The 16,260-nt window shown below is 41.4% G+C and overlaps 1 protein-coding gene across 3 annotated transcripts in view; it reads left to right on the forward strand.

Moving 5' to 3' along the window:
* XRN1 (5'-3' exoribonuclease 1) overlaps nucleotides 1–16,260 on the forward strand; it is a 64,298-nt gene that overhangs the window by 7,969 nt on the left and 40,069 nt on the right. For all 3 annotated transcript variants that reach the window (XM_063132158.1, XM_063132160.1, XM_063132159.1), the window contains exons 2-11: nucleotides 5,204–5,436; nucleotides 6,231–6,328; nucleotides 7,097–7,206; nucleotides 7,291–7,401; nucleotides 7,711–7,793; nucleotides 7,947–8,034; nucleotides 8,125–8,293; nucleotides 8,756–8,823; nucleotides 14,922–15,050; nucleotides 16,177–16,246. In XM_063132158.1, the coding sequence (XP_062988228.1) occupies nucleotides 5,204–5,436; nucleotides 6,231–6,328; nucleotides 7,097–7,206; nucleotides 7,291–7,401; nucleotides 7,711–7,793; nucleotides 7,947–8,034; nucleotides 8,125–8,293; nucleotides 8,756–8,823; nucleotides 14,922–15,050; nucleotides 16,177–16,246 (1,159 nt within the window). The remainder of the gene's footprint in view (nucleotides 1–5,203; nucleotides 5,437–6,230; nucleotides 6,329–7,096; nucleotides 7,207–7,290; nucleotides 7,402–7,710; nucleotides 7,794–7,946; nucleotides 8,035–8,124; nucleotides 8,294–8,755; nucleotides 8,824–14,921; nucleotides 15,051–16,176; nucleotides 16,247–16,260) is intronic.

A 16,260-nucleotide genomic window follows, 5' to 3' on the forward strand; every position in this document is an offset into this window, starting at 1 on the left:
TCCCCCAATTTTTCAGGATTCCACCTTTTGAGTAGGACTTTATCACCAGGCTGGAATGGGTGGATGGGTCCTTCAAGTGGCAATCTCTGGAAAGGTGCAGCGTAACGATGAAGCTGGAAGAGAACAGACTGCAGGGCAATTATATATTCTCAGAGTAAATCATTCCCCAATTCCCACTTAATTTCTTCTCGTTCCCCCACTAAACCCGAGGGGGAAAAGCCAAACATTAGTTCAAAAGGAGACAATTTAAGACCTTTTCTGACTTTTGATAACGCAATTGGAAGTGCATCCACCCATTTCAAGGAGGTTTCTAATTGAATTTTTGCTAGGGTTTGTTTCAGGGTCCTGTTCACACTCTCTCTGTCTACTAGATTGGGGTCTCCATAGGGTATGCAGGTGCCAGTCTATTTGTAAGGCTTTTGCCATGTTCTGCACTACCTGAGAAGTAAAATGGCTGCCTAGATCTGATTCTTTGGTTTCAGGCAGGGAAAAGCTTCCACTCAACCAGTCAGTTAGTCAGCAAGAACAAGTAGGTATTTAAAAAGCTTTTACATTTCAGCAAAGTCAATCTGGATACGTTAAAAAGGATAACAAGCCCATGGCCTCCCTTCCATGGCTGCAGGGGCTTTTCTTGATGCATTTACTTTTTGACAAATGGGGCAAGTAGAAGCAATTCGCTGAGCATCTATCCATATTCTTTGACTGATCATGGTTCTCAAAAGTCCTTCAACCATTGAAGAGGCTGATGAATGTCCATCTTGGGAATGTAGGTCTTTAAGCAGGATAATCATGATGATTCTTGGTACTACAAATCGACCATCAGGGGTGACAAATAATCTTTCTGGGTTCTTAAAAGCTTTGAGTTCTTGTGCCAATTTCAAGTCTTCTTTTTCATAATGTGGATTCAAATGCTGAGAAACAGGCTGTACTATGTACATTCAACTAGCTCCAATCATGGCAGCTTGTTTAGCCAATTTGTCTACGTAGGCGTTCCCTTGTCGAAGGTCTGATTCTCCTCTATGTGCTCGAACATGGACAACTGCCACTTCTTTTGGCAACATCAGGGCTTCTAACAGATCAATTATTAATTTTCCATGGGCCACTGGCTGCCCACTGGCAGTCACAAATCCTCTTTCTTTCCAAATCTGTCCATGTGCATGAATTACAGAAAATGCATATTTTGAATCAGTAAATAAATTTAGTCTTTTGCTTGAAGCAAGTTTCAGGGCCTCTGTGCATGCTACGAGTTCAGCTGCTTGTGCAGAAAAATTGCTAGGAAGCTTTAATTGTAGCTGGATCCATTTTCATTTCCATCTGTTATTGCCATTCCTGTATATCTTTTTCCATCTTGTACAAAGCTGGATCCATCTGTAAACAACTTGAGGTCTGAATCTACTAAAGCTTCATCATACAGGTCTGGGCGAGGTTTGATGTCAAATTGCAAGGCTTCAAGGCAATCATGCTCTGGAACATCTTCACTTCCTTGAGGTTCAGGCATCAATGTGGCAGGATTCAATGAGGCAATGGCTTTGAAGGTGAGCCTTGGATCCATGAGGAGGCTAATCTCATATCTGGACTGGCGAGTGGGGTTCAGGTGTCGGCTTCCTCCACCACTTCCTAATATCTGTGGGACTCCATGAGGTACCAGTACTTCTATGTCACCTTCCATCACTAATTTGTCTGTATCAGCGACTAAGAGTGCTGTTGCTGCCACAGCACGTAAGCAGGCTGGCCAACCTTTGGCTACAGGATCCAGGACTTTTGAATAGTACTCCACTGGTCTCCAGGTGGGACTTGACTTTTTGGCACAGCACACCTGAGGCTTACCTGATAGAAGATTTTCTTCTATCAGGTAAGGCTAGTGCTGGTGGTGACTGGAGTGCAAGCTTAAGTTCTTCAAATGCTTTAATCATTTCGTGAGTCCATTCTTAAAAAGCGATAAATAGCTGTATTCTTCTTCTGGCTTCTAATTTCAAAGGATACTGACGCAAGGACACAGGGGTGCTTCTAGGCTTCAATTGTAGTTGCATTTAGTGCTCAGGCTGGCCCAGCATTGTCCCATACATCCACTTCTGAGATCAGCATGTCTTCATTGCTTTCTCACATTGGAGATTCATTTTGGAGCAGGGTAAAAAGGGCCATCTGGTAGTTGCCTCCTTGTTGTTTGGGCAAAAGCACTTCAAGTGTTCTATTAGGCCAAAGGAAATTTGGGCCTGCAATTAGAATATCTCTGCCCAAAAGAGCCACTGGGCAATATTCAGAACACACACACAAATATAGCAATTCAGTATTTCCAATTTTCGTCAGCAGAGGGCGCGAGACGTCAAGATTTTGAAATTGTCCATCCACTCCAATTACTGTTTTTCCCCCTCTACTTTGCCACAGGGTGCTTCAAGAGGAGATACCCTTGTCCCTGACACTTTCAATCCTCTTCTGCATAAAACATGTGCTGAGTTGGGGCACTGACCAGGGGCGGGCGCTCTCTTGTTCCTACTTTTATTTTCCTTTGAGTGCTTCAAATGTCCTTTCAAATGTCTTTTCTTCTAATAAAACATACACTTTCAAAACCTTTTCAAGGCGGGGCCTCACCCCCCTTTTCCACTCTTCTGGTCAAAAACCATGTCAATGAACTTCTTATCTCTTCACCTCTTCTCTTCAAAACCTTTCAACTTCACCACGTCTTTCAAACCAACTCTTCCAACCTTTTCCCAGCCACCCCTGGTTCTCATTTTCACTCTGCTCTGCACATATTAAGACAAAATAGGCTGCAGCCTTCTCTCTCTCTCTTCATCTTGCATGTGATTCCAGGCAGGGGCTCCGGTTGGCAAAACGTCTGCGCTATTTGTGCTTCCGTAGCACTTCAGTTCTGTTTTAAGAAGGCTTGTCTAGCCCTTGCAAGGATTTGAGCTTTAACTTCAGGCAGTAAAGTCTTCAAAAGCTTAGGAAGACATTAAGCTGGTAAGCTTTGAGGGGTCTTCCGTGAAAGTGGGGTTCTATATTTTCTAATTATACAAATCTGAGGTTGTGAAAGGCACATACACAAAAGTCACTCTATCTCCTTAGATTTCTTCACTTAAAGGCATCTAAAAACTTTGCTCATTCTTTCCCCAGACGAAAGGGTTACTCCCTTATCTCTAGCTGTGGCGCGCATTAAAACAGGAGAAGCAGCAAACAATGGGAAGGACGCAGAGGAGGGGGAAGTAACGCCGAGGGGGATCTAGCCGCAGGAGGGGAAATAAAAGCATCAATTTCTTCACTTGGGCCGGGTGGAAACACAAACTGAAAATTCTTTTTCTTTCACTTTTGCACAAACATAATATTGCTTTTCTGTATCTTACGTTTCAACATCCAAGGAGCCGACAATCCTATGAACGGTACATTACTTAACTACTTGTCTACGTATACAAATTGATTCCAATGGCCATCCTTTGTAACTACAGCATGCACAGCTGAAATTAACTTTGGATTGAAAGATCCACCAGGGGGCAATCCAACACAAAAAGACGTCCATTCATACTCACAAAACTCTTTTTAACTCATTTTTACACAGTTTCAAATCTCCATTTCAATGAAAGCTTTCCAAATACAAAGACAGCAACCCAATGGGCTCGGGGACTCTTCCAATGCGAACTGTGAACTTCCCATTCCTGGGGCCTATAGAGTTATCACCCACTCCCTCATTTCCCTGTCACTTGGGGTCCCTGGAATAGGGGTTCTACTTACCAAACAGCCGCAATTTCAGTTTCGGCGTTTCTTGTCACGTCTGACTGCAATTTGTTGCTGCCTGGTTCCCTTCCGTCTGTCGGGTGGAGTCAATTTTCCAACCCTGGCTCGAACGGTCCCATCAATTCAGTCTCCATGGTCTGCACAGCGCATGATCCAACCAAGCCAGAGGCAGAAGAAATCTCCTGGCGTACGCTTCCTCTCAGTCAAGGCTCCCCATTCCACTGGCAGACACAGGCCGACGCTAGGGCTTCATCCGAGTCACGGCACCAGAATTGTTGCACAAGTTCTTCGCCCCAGGGACGGGTCCAATCTGCCCCTAAGCACAACTCCACACTTCAGCGACAGAGAGTTCAAAAAGCGCTTTATTGATTATAATCAAGGTCTGGGTCTCTTTGAAAGCGAGCAGTCAGACAGAGAAGCAAGGAATTCAGTACAGCATTTGAAGCCTGCAAAGGGCAGTGCCCGGTAGCAGCATGAACCAATCAGAACGTAACACTGGGGCATAACGGTCTTTGTTAAACAACCCCTTTGCTCTACTGTAAACTAACTTTTGCGCTGGAGCCGAGGCTCTTGTTTTTGTTAGATAAGACAGACACAAGGAGACACCCTCGGGTACGTGACGCCTCGCTTACTGCATAATGGCTGCTTCAGTTTCCTTTTGAAAATGGAGTCACTTATGCTAACATGTCCTCAGAAATAAATTCCTTTGAGTTCAATGGAGCTTAATCCAGGTTATTGGGTACAAGATTGCAGCCTTAATATGAGAATACAGAAAGATGCACACTGGACAATTTTGTCTTTTTTTATTTCTAATGTTTCTCCATTCTCCTTCACTCTGTTTTGACCCAGCATTGCCCTTGCAAACAATGACTGATAGGTCAAAGGAAGGTTGATAGTTACTGGAAAAAATATCTTTTGATTATTATTTTTTTGTCCAATTTTTTGGATTTTTTTTTAAGCATTGATTTTTATCCACCCTGTTATATTCTCTTTCTGTCTCAACGAGCTTCTCTGCCTTGCTTGGCCCAACTCCACCAGCAAATAAATACAGAACTACAATCTTATCTATCCTGTGTCTTTATACATGTGTCTTCAGTCAGAGAAACAGAAACCCCATTACTTTCAAGAAGCAAGAGCTGTTAGTTCAGCTGGAAAGAGGTAGTTTCATGAGATGAAAAACTAGGTATAGGGTTAGCATGTTTATGCTGAGGTTAATTGTAACTATGTTAAATTACAGAGAAATTTAGTATTTTATTTAATGATGTGTGTGTTTTTTAAAAGAGATCTCTAGCTACATTGCTTAGGTATGGTTAAGTTTGATGAAAATTTCAAAATGTAATTACCACCTACATTAAATGAATAAGCTTTTTTCTGAGAAGGAGGAATATTGCTGTATGTGATATTGGAGCCTGTTTGTTAATGCCTGAAGAGGGGGAATTGCAATTAGGTGATTAATGGTGCCAAATGTGTTTCCTAGATTCCAGAATTTGACAACTTGTACCTGGACATGAATGGTATAATTCACCAGTGTTCACACCCTAATGATGATGATGTCCACTTCAGAATCTCTGAAGACAAGATCTTTGCTGATATATTTCACTACTTGGAAGTATTGTTTCGCATTATTAAACCAAAGAAGGTTTTCTTCATGGCAGTTGATGGAGTAGCTCCAAGAGCAAAAATGAACCAACAACGTGGCAGACGCTTTAGGTGTGTGCATTCTTATCCCTCCTTTTTTTCTTTTTCTTTTTTTTACGCTCTATTCTCTTATACTTTCAGCATGTAATTATGCTGTTTTTGTTGCTCACTTGATTTAATCCTCTGTTTGTTCCAGAAATGTTCTAGTCCTTCCTAATGTCTGGCCAAGCCAACAATTCTGGTTATCAGGTCTCTCTCTCTCTCTCTCTCTCAGTATCCAGTGCTTCCACCTGTATTTCCAATGGGAAAGGCTGGAAAGCAATGAGCTGTTGCCCACTTCTTCCCAAAGGCACATGGAGTGTCTTCAAGCAGAAGCACCCCCCCCCCTGCATCTGGTCTTTCACAGATAGTGGCATCCAGTGCTTCACTACCCACCCACCCTGTCTACCTTCCCTGCTCTGAAGTAGGAAAATCTAAGGTTGCAGTCCTAAACATACATACTAGGGAGGAAGCCCCATTGAACACATTGGGAGTTACTTCTAAGTAAATATGTGTATGATTGTACTGTAAGGGTATGAGATGCAGGGCAATCTCATGGCTGTAATTCACTAAAAGTGCAATCTATGCATGTTACTTTGAAGTAAGCCCCATTGATTTCAGTGAGGCTTACTCCCAGGTGTCAATATAGGATGGCAGCCTTCCTTAAGTAAGCCACTATCTCTACCTGCCCTGCCCCCCCCCCCCCAATCTATATAATAGGGATAATATTAACCTTACCCTTTCGGGGTTATTGTGAGGTTATTGAGATAATGTATATGTAGTGATTTGAATTCTTTATAGCATTAAAATGTGAAATACTGTTATAGGTCAGCAAAGGAGGCAGAGGACAAAATAAAGAAGGCATTAGAAAAAGGAGAAGTTCTTCCCACAGAAGCCAGATTTGATTCCAATTGTATTACACCAGGTAGGGGTGTCTGTTCAGTCTTTAACTGTCTTACCTTATGCAAATGGAGATCGAGTGTGCTGCACATACAGGGACAACAGGAGAAGCCCCGATGGCTTCTTCCTCCTGTGCAATCATCCAAACCAAGTCTGTCTTTACCAGAAATAGGAAAGGAAGCAAAATAAAAGTACCCATTATATCCCAAATCACATTTTTGAATTTTGTACAGTTCACCGTTTTGTCATAGGTATATATCTTTAATTTATAATTCTGTAGAGTTCATAGTATATGTATATTTATTAATTATTTTATATTGTTGTATAATTTTATCTGTATGCTGCCTTGAGATCCTAGTCATATAGGGCAGGATACAAATGATTTTAATAAATAATAAATAGTTCAGTTGTAGGTGTACATCTTTGATTTTAATACAATTTTAAATGTTACTTGTGCTTCTGAAATAGCTTATCATTGTACTGTGTGAAGATATAGTTTAAGAAAAGATAATGTGTCCCCCCTCACTTCTACCATTTACCCTGTTCAGACGACATGCTAAGCCATAGTAATTAGACACTTTGAGCTAAACATTATGACTTAGTGTGTTGTGTGAACCATTCCTAACCATGGTGGCTATATAATCCATGGTTTAAACACACACACTAACCATTGGCTGCAAAAGGGCTAACGGCCTAACCATGGCTTAGCGTATTGTCTGAACAGGCTCATTGTTAAACTTTTACAATTGAAGAGATTTGTATGAAGGTGTAACTTTTAGATTTCTATTACTAGGGACTGAATTCATGGCAAGGTTGCATGAACACCTGAAGTATTTCGTAAACATGAAGATTTCCACAGACAAATCCTGGCAGGGCGTCACTGTCTACTTATCGGGCCATGAGGTTACATTTTTCATTAATAATGACTTCTTAAATTAATTTTATTGAAGCAGTATTTACTCATTTTCTTTTCTTTTTTTTCTTCAGACACCAGGAGAAGGGGAACATAAAATTATGGAATTTATAAGGTCAGAGAAAGCAAAGCTTGACCATGATCCAAACACGAGACACTGTCTGTATGGTTTAGATGCTGACTTGGTATGTTTATTTTAAAGTATATACTTTGTTTATGGGGATATAAATGAGATCTTGGATTATAAATTTATATGGCTATGCTTTTTCACTGTCCTGACTTCAACATTTTGTGCTTGGCTGGTTATTAAAACAGCTTGTTCAGTAGTGTGGCAGCCAGTGTCAGAAGGAGGGGACATGGCAACACTACTGCATGTGTGGATCTCAGTGAGATAGTCTTAGATCAGGGATTTTTAGCATTGCTTAAATTATTCATAATTTACTTGTTGAAATGGTTGATTCTAGAAGAAATCTTGAAAATGCTTCCTTCAACAGATTATACTTGGATTGACAAGTCATGAGCCACATTTCTCCCTTTTAAGAGAAGAGGTTCGATTTGGTGGCAAAAAGTCTCAAAGGTAACCTCCTGAAAAAATATTAATTGCATAAAAATGAATTAAATAGAAGTGCTACATAGTTTTGAAGATTTTCTTTAAAAGTTTGAATACTTGAATGATGTATAAAATGGTAAATTCCAATCAAATTACTGAGTTGTATCCAATGATTTACAGAGCGTGCGCACCAGAAGAAACAACTTTTCATCTGCTGCACTTGTCATTAATGAGAGAATATATTGACTATGAATTTTCACCTGTTAAAGTAAGTAAGCATGGACCACAGGCGAAAATAGTTAAATGCTTTGCTCTTGAAATTGACTATGACGTATTTGTATCTACCTTTATTTATCAGGGCAAGATTTCATTTACGTATGAAATTGAAAGAATAATAGATGACTGGATCTTAATGGGCTTTCTTGTCGGAAATGATTTTATCCCTCATCTACCTCATTTGCATATTAACCATGATGCACTGCCACTGCTTTATAGAACATACATGGCTATATTGCCTGAACTTGGAGGTAAGCAGTCTGTCACATAATTACTGCAAAATAGTCCTTGGAAGTTTCTTCTTGTTGCAAGCCCTTGTAACTATTACACAAGAAATGACAGAATTGGAAAGGATGTCCTATACTCTTATTACTTTGGGAAAATACCAGCTTTTTTCATATTGTCTATCCTCAACACTATGGGTTGGATCCAGACTGACTTAGTGGAGTTCCGCTGGGTTTGGAGGAAGAGGTGGTGTTGAGATTTTAGCTGATTCCCCCCCAGCACTACTATTCTGGTGCTCTGGGCACAGCAGGAAATCCTATCCCCTTCGTCCAGCAGGAAGCTTCTGCTGGATCCCAGCTTCATGTATGCACAGGAGGAGCCCTTCTGTTTGCATAGATACAAGTATGGACCCAACCCTGTGTGAATATCATATATAGGACAGACAGCCATGACTGGAAGCATAAATCATACTATTTATTCTCTGATAGGTTATATTAATGAAAGTGGGCACCTCAACCTGCCACGCTTTGAGAAATACCTTACCAAACTGTCAGACGTAAGTATATATTCTTTGAATTGCACAAAACTAAATTCACAGCATAATGCGTCATTTAAGTTTGTAAATTCTTTAAAGAGTTTTGAGAATCTTTCTTTTTTTCTATTAAATAAAAGATTTCTAGTTGTCATGAAGTTAGAGATTCTTGAAAACTTTAAAGGTAGCATGACTGAAAGTTTTGGGGCAACTTCATACACTTAGCAGGCACACTACATGTTCATGCCGTGTACTCTGTATATGAGATTTTGTGCTGTAGGGAGCCATGTTTGATCATGGCTTTCCAACAGGTACATCCAGTCTAAAAAAAAAAGCCAGTCTCTCCTCATGTTATGGCCTTCCCATGCACACTGAAAGGGATTGAAAAGAAACACCACAGGACAGCTGATCCCAAAATTGTTGAGAATTTGACGTGATTGAGGTTTGCTAAAAATGTTTTACAAATATTTTAAAAGCCGCTGGGGTCCACAGGAGCCCCATTAAAATAGGATGGTTAAAGCGTGTGATGGTCAAGCTTTAACCATACTACCCCTTCACACACTATCAGAATCATATTCAGTTTTTTAATTTTTTTGTATCTTTGTCCCAGTAGCTAATTGAGATGAGACTGTTGTGGGGTGGTGGTTGGATGTCACTTTAATCATGATAGATTAATAAATTACAGGCAATAGCTTATTTTTGAAATAGTCCATGATGCCCCGCCACACAAATGGGCTAATAAGCTACTGTTTGTAGCTTATTAAGGTTCTGTGTGTAATTTGAGTCATCCTCTCCATCCCGTCCCACTGCAATCCTCCCGCCTGAGCATGCTGGTATTTCATCTTCCCTTGCAGTATTTAAGCCTCCTGCACCATAGACTATAATGTGTTTAAGCCATTCCCAATACCAGTACCGCAGGGTTTTGAAGGTGCATCAGGTGCCTTCTTACCAGGGGAAGCTGTGTTTCGTTCTGACCTGGCCCTGCAAAGTTCCAAGGGTTTACAGATACACCCCATTTTTGGTGCACCCAGGATTTTCGCTTTTAAGCCTATAGACCAGTGGTTCCCAAACTTTTTCAGGTCACCGCCCCCTTGGTTCCACAAACTCATGCCCAGCGCCCCCTACCCTACACTATAAAAATCATTATTCAGAATAGTGGTTTTCAACGACCCACCAAGGAAGATAATAATAATAAAATTCAAAACAGTAACAATTAATTGAATACTTTATTCAAAATCCAATTGGTGTGCCCTGCCATGCTGGCTGCAAACAGAGGCATTCACTCTCTTTCCCCTCCCTCCCTCGGCAAGCCTGGGGCAGGTGCTTCCCATTTAGAGGGGATTCTAGGAGTTGAAGGACTTTTTCTGTCTAAACATGCATAAAATTGTGCCTTTAACTTATGTCACACTAGCATGAATACAGGAATCAAATAGGATTTCCTTCTTCAGTGGAACACACTTACTTAGGATTAAGCACCATTTTGTTATAGGAAAGGATAATGTATTTTAATTAAAATTTTAAAATAATTATCTGCCACCTGGTACAGAGTTTTCCTATGGAAAATCTGGCTGGGACTGAAGTAGAAGGGCACTAATTTTACTGTACTTATTGTCTTTAAATATGGTTAATTATCCCACAGTTACCTTGCTATTCTATTTCTACAATTCGTTTTCTCCTGACTTTTCTTCACACACTCTTCGTTTTCAGGCTGAATCCTATGCATATTTACCTCAGTGTAAGTTCTATTGATCTCAGTGGGGCTTACTTCTGAGTAGACATACTTAGGATTGTGTTGCAGCTCTGTTTTTATGGTGACACAAGATACACACATACCATGTTTACCAAAAGAACGCTTGAAAAAAGGGGGTTGGACACCCTGAAATAAGCAAGGGCAGATAGGAATTGTTTCAGCAAGCATTCTGGAAAAATATGCTGCTGAATCTTCTTTAGCCAGGAAGGACCTGAGGAATTGCAATTCTCTCTCCCTCCCCCTTTTCTTTTCTCTCCCAATCCTGTTGTAGTCCAGATTTTTTGGGGGGTGGGAGCAGACACACAGACACACAGCAGCTCTCTTTCTCCAACCCCCCTCCCTCCAAGCCCCCCTCTCTCTCTCCAACCCCCCTCCCCCCAAGCCTCACAATAGCTGCCGGGCTGATTACGACAGGAGGGCAGCAGCTCGGAGGGGAGATGGCCCCAATCTGCAACTCCTGACAGGGGAAGGGAGCCTGGTGATACCTTGCAGCAGCACAAGCAGTCCTGCTCCCCACCCAGCCTGCCGGCTGACTGCTGTTCTTGGCAGCTGCTCTGTCGCCCGCCGTCCTCCACATGCTCCTTCCTCTGCGCCACATGGCTGCTGCTCCCGCCTTGTGCAGCAACTATCGCGAGAGGTCTGCCAGGGCAGCTTGTAGGAGGGAGCAGCTCTGACCGAGAGCGAGCGAGTGAGTGAGCAGGCGGCGGTGGCTCCAGCAGGAAAGAAGCCCTGGGCCCTCCTAGGCAGGACAAGAGTGGGCAGAGCAGCTGAATTCGCCGCTGTTTCCTGCTCTGCTGCCTCCTGTGGGCGCTTCCCCCACCCCCTACTTCTGGTGGGGCCGCTGTGGGCTTGAGATAGGAGGACAGAGCGGCTGCGTGAGTGAGAAAGTGAGCAGGAGCGGTGTGGGGAGAGCAGCTGAATTTGCCGCTCTTTCCTGCTCGGTCCCTGGGTTTTAGGACCTTCTTTAGAGACCACCTCAAGCGCCCCCCTGCCGTCCCTTTGCCTCTTAACACCCCCCTATGCAATCCCACCGCCCCCAAGGGGGCAATACCACCCACTTTGGGAACCACTGCTATAGACAATACTGCCGTAGCCGCTTTAAGCTGTTCCCCCACACTGCAGTAGAGAATGCCTGTGAGGAGCAGAGCGGCGGCAGTGATCTGAGCAGCATAGCTCTGTAGGTGACCAAAATAACCTTTGCTTCCCAACAGACAATGCAATAACGCACAATGAGTTAATTCAAATCAAATTTTATTAAGGCAACCCAGCATGGGTTTTAGCCAGATACAAGAGTCATGATATAAAAACATTACGTTACATTACATTACAGCATTGTATTAAACATCAAATATTGAACTTTTACGTATAAAACATCATATATAGTGCTGGGATTTTTACCAGCAATCTTAGTTATTATCAGGGGACACTAAGTCTTTCCTAATTTTTGCCGCTTTCACTGCAAGCAAGCCAGGTTTAATAAGATGGATTTCGCAGTGTTTGTAAATAAGTAGCCAATTTTATCCAGATCTGTATAATGAGTAATTGAAGCCAGAAATCTCGCTAGATGTTTATCCCTAGGGGTGTTGTATAGTTTACAGTATAGAACATAATGAACTTTATCCTCTACTGCTTGGTCACCACAAATACATAAACGTTGTTCTCTGGGGATGTTTTTGAATCTCCCCTCTCTAAAGTTGGATGGCATTGTCTGGAATCGCAGGCTAGTAAGCTCCTTTCGAAAGCCGGGGGTGGTAATTTCTGTCAGATATTTTTCTTCCCTATGGATTAATTTTATGAGCCGAAAGCTATCGGAAAATCTAGAGACTTTAATTGCAGCCATGTCTATTTTACAAAAATAGCTCTGCAGTGCTTGTCTTATTGCATCACGTTGATGTTGTATGTCTCCACCTGAAATTACTTTAGGATTGAGGCCAAAGTTTCTTAATCTGATTTCGCATCGGTCTATCCAATTATTTCTGAAGGGAGAAATTCTCTGTTCATTTACACAGAGGTTTACTAATTTATTTATCGGATGTTGTATTCTAAGATAATAGAAAAACATAGTCTTCCAAATATAGTATGCTATAGGCAATACCCCAAGTTCCGCCCTTGTATAGCAGGTGGGAGTTCCTGGTGGGAGACCTAGCAGTGTCCTTAAGAAGTTATTTTGGACAACCTCAAGTGGGCGTACATTCGTGCCCCCCCCCCCATATTTCAGCACCATATGTTATTTGGGGTACCACTTTCTCTATAAATACTCTACTAGCTGGGGTTACCAGCTGACCACCTCTAACCTTAGCAAATCTTATCATAGTATGCGTTGATTTTTGTGCTTTCAGCTTTGTTGCCGCCAAATGACTGGACCACAAGCCATTTTGCTTGAAGCAAATACCTAGATAATTAAATTGGATGGTTTGTTCCAGAGGATGGCCGTTTAGCATCCATTTATGTTTAGGGGGGCGAGCTCCGAATACCATTACTTTAGTTTTTAAATAGTTTATACACAGATGTTCCTTCCTGCAGGCCTCTCCAAAAGCTTTAAGCGTTCTTCTCATTCCTATTAAATTTTGTGATAATAACACCATATCATCCGCATACATCAGTATGTTCAGTTTTCTCGAACCAACGGCTACAGGAAAGTTTGAATTACCAGACAGATAACCAATAATATCATTTACGTATATATTAAACAGGATAGGTGCTAATAGGCAACCCTGTCTAACCCCTATGGATGTTTTAACTTCCTTCGACAGTTGTCCTCCCCTTCCAGCTCTAACTTGGATGGTCGTATTTGTATATAGGTTTTTTATCAAAATCAGAAGATGCCTATCCATCCCAAGATGCCATAACTTGTACCATAATCTATCCCTATTAATCCTGTCAAAAGCTGAGGTTAGGTCTACAAATGTGACATATAGATTTTTTTTGGGTGCCCAGAGTATTTCTCTCTAAGATGGTTTAGAATGAAGCACTGGTCTATTGTCGATTTGCCACGACAAAAGCTGGCTTGTCCATCTCCTATGTTGTTATTTTGAGCAACCCAGTCTTCAACTTTTATGAAGAGTAGCTTAGTATATAGTTTGGAGGCCAGATCTAGCAGACTAATGGGTCGGTAATTGGCCGGTGCTTCTGGAACTCTTTGGAAAGCAGGGAATAAGCAATGAAACGCCCCCAGAAATGTCATACACCCAACAAGGTAAACGGAGATTAAGATGGGACATTAATCTACAGAAGAAGACATGGGATGTCTTGTTCAGTTGGGAGTGGTTAGCCCTAAGAACCAGCTTTTTGAAAACAGACCAATATGACCTTCAGTCCCTATTTCATAACATGACACAGCAATTGGGCTCTATATGTTCAACCACTTCCCCCCCCTAAGTTAAGACCCCATCCGGAGGGTTGGTTCGATCAAGAGTGCAGAGACGCTGGGCGTGTCCTCTGCTCCTTGAGCAGACAGGCCAAGTACAGGGCTCAGGCCCACACCCTGCATGACTTAGTGACAAATCGGCGAATGTATAGGAAGCTCCTTAAACAAAAACAAAATGCTTTTCTCGCCCAATTATGGGCCGATATCAAACAAGCCATCGGGATTCAACTAAATTTTGGCAATTGGTTGCCTGTAAATTTAAGGAACCCATCTATGAGCTGTCGGTGCCGATTATGATCAAGCAATGGGAGGGATATTTTGAAAAAATGTATAATCCGGAGGGAACAACCTACTTGACACAGATAGTACTCCCCAACATTCTAGAAACAGACCCATGGCCAGATGTTACCACTAGTGAGGTTAAAAGGTTAATCTCTAGCTTAAAAAGAAAGAAAGCACCAGGGGAAGATATGTTACCCCCAGAGATTTTTCTAGAAAACGAGCTCTGGTGGGCCCCTATTCTGGCAAAAATGTTTACTTTTATCAACCAACATGGTAAATTTCCCAACAGTTGGGCCCAAAGTATAGTCGTACCAATTTATAAGAAGGGTGACAAATCATCACAATGAGTTAATTAATCCCTACTGCATACCATGGGTTATCAGAGTCAGTTATTTTGAGCAAATCAGCTAGCATGGATTAAAAAATTCCTACTAGATGACATAATTAAATTATCTGAGATGGGTTAAATAAGCCATCATGGTTTATATAACCCATAGTGGGTTATCTTGTTGTCTGAAACCAGTCTGCAGTTTAGCAGTAGAGCTAAACTGCAGATTAAAGAGATTTGCCTTAGAATAAATACAACCCTTGAGAAATTAATTCAGTAGATTTTTCATCAATTTGTGAAGTAGTCAGGGTGTGTGTCCTGCACTTTATACATCATTTTTCAGAGCATACGTTTTTAATAAGGATTATGTGTTTTTTCTTCCATTGTGTTAACAGTTTGATCGTGAGCACTTCAGTGAAGTCTTTGTAGATCTAAAGTGGTTTGAAAGCAAAGTGGGCAATAAATATTTGAATGAGGCAGCTGGTATTGCAGCTGAAGAATCAAAAAAACAAAAGAAACACAAGGTTAGTAATTTGGTTTAACTGTCTCAATCAGAGACTGTATGGAGAAAAAATGCTTACTGTAGAAATTTTTAAATCCCAAATTAGTTTTTACTAGCATTTATAGCTTGCAAAGTTCTTTACAATATGCATAAATGTATGCATGTGGCCCTTATCTCTGATGTATATTGGTTAATGTATTGAGAAGGACAAGCCTGCTGTTGGTCTTGAGCTGGCCTAGGCATCACGACTGTGCCTTGACCAAAGGATGGAGCCAGCCAAAGAAACATCCTTGCACTTATAGGGTAGAAAGGGTCAAGTGATGCATCTTAATCCCAGGCTTGTTCATGGGTCTAAATAACTAGGAGACTTCCTTTTGCTGGCTGTAGATGGCCTACACTTTGCTCCCCTTTTGTCTTTGCCTTGCCTCACCCTCACCTCACAGAAGCTTGGTCTGATAGAATGGGGTACATTTTTCAAAAGTAACTGAGATGTCTGTAAGATCTTTGAAATTTGAAGGCAATATAATTCATAAAGGGAACAATATAAATATTATGTTAATATACTTGGTATCATACATCTTAGCAACACAAAGTTGTTCTGGGCAATATTCTGTATGTTTTTGGGAAGTATCCAATTAACCCCTCTAGCCAACAAAATGGCTTCTATCAGCAGAATGGGGAAGGGGGAATTCACTTCCCCCTCTGCAGCTCCCCACATGCCCTCCCTAAACCCGCTTTTGCAGAAGTTTTGGGAGGGTGTAGGGGTTGCATGGGGAGGAGAGAAAGGGAAAGTCCAATTGCAGAAGCAGAAGTCCACTCATGGGATGTTGGATATTGCCCTCATGGGATGTTGAGTATTTCCCTAACCATACCTCTTAGGTTTTAGTCGAACTCGCCTCCAAATAAGTGTGCTTCAAATTGCAATCCAGGTGATCAAAATGCTCATTTGTACAATGAACATTTACTTAAACTGATGCACTAGGGTTTTTCTGAATGTTTGTTGAAATAAAGTTTTACATGAGCAGACAGATAGCGTTGATTTTATACTGTTGAGATCTCTGTATTGATTTTAACTTTAAAATTTTGTATTGATGCTGTATGCATATTAATTTGTGTTATTTCAAAAGAATGAATTGTAATTTTAACAGGCTCAGGAAAATGCCATGTTCTTGGCTGCTTTAGAAAAAACTGACAATGGAAATGTAGCAACTCCAAAAAGTGAGTCCAAAATT

This window comes from Elgaria multicarinata, chromosome 8, assembly GCF_023053635.1.
Source record: "Elgaria multicarinata webbii isolate HBS135686 ecotype San Diego chromosome 8, rElgMul1.1.pri, whole genome shotgun sequence".
In the NCBI taxonomy this organism is placed as follows: domain Eukaryota; kingdom Metazoa; phylum Chordata; class Lepidosauria; order Squamata; family Anguidae; genus Elgaria; species Elgaria multicarinata.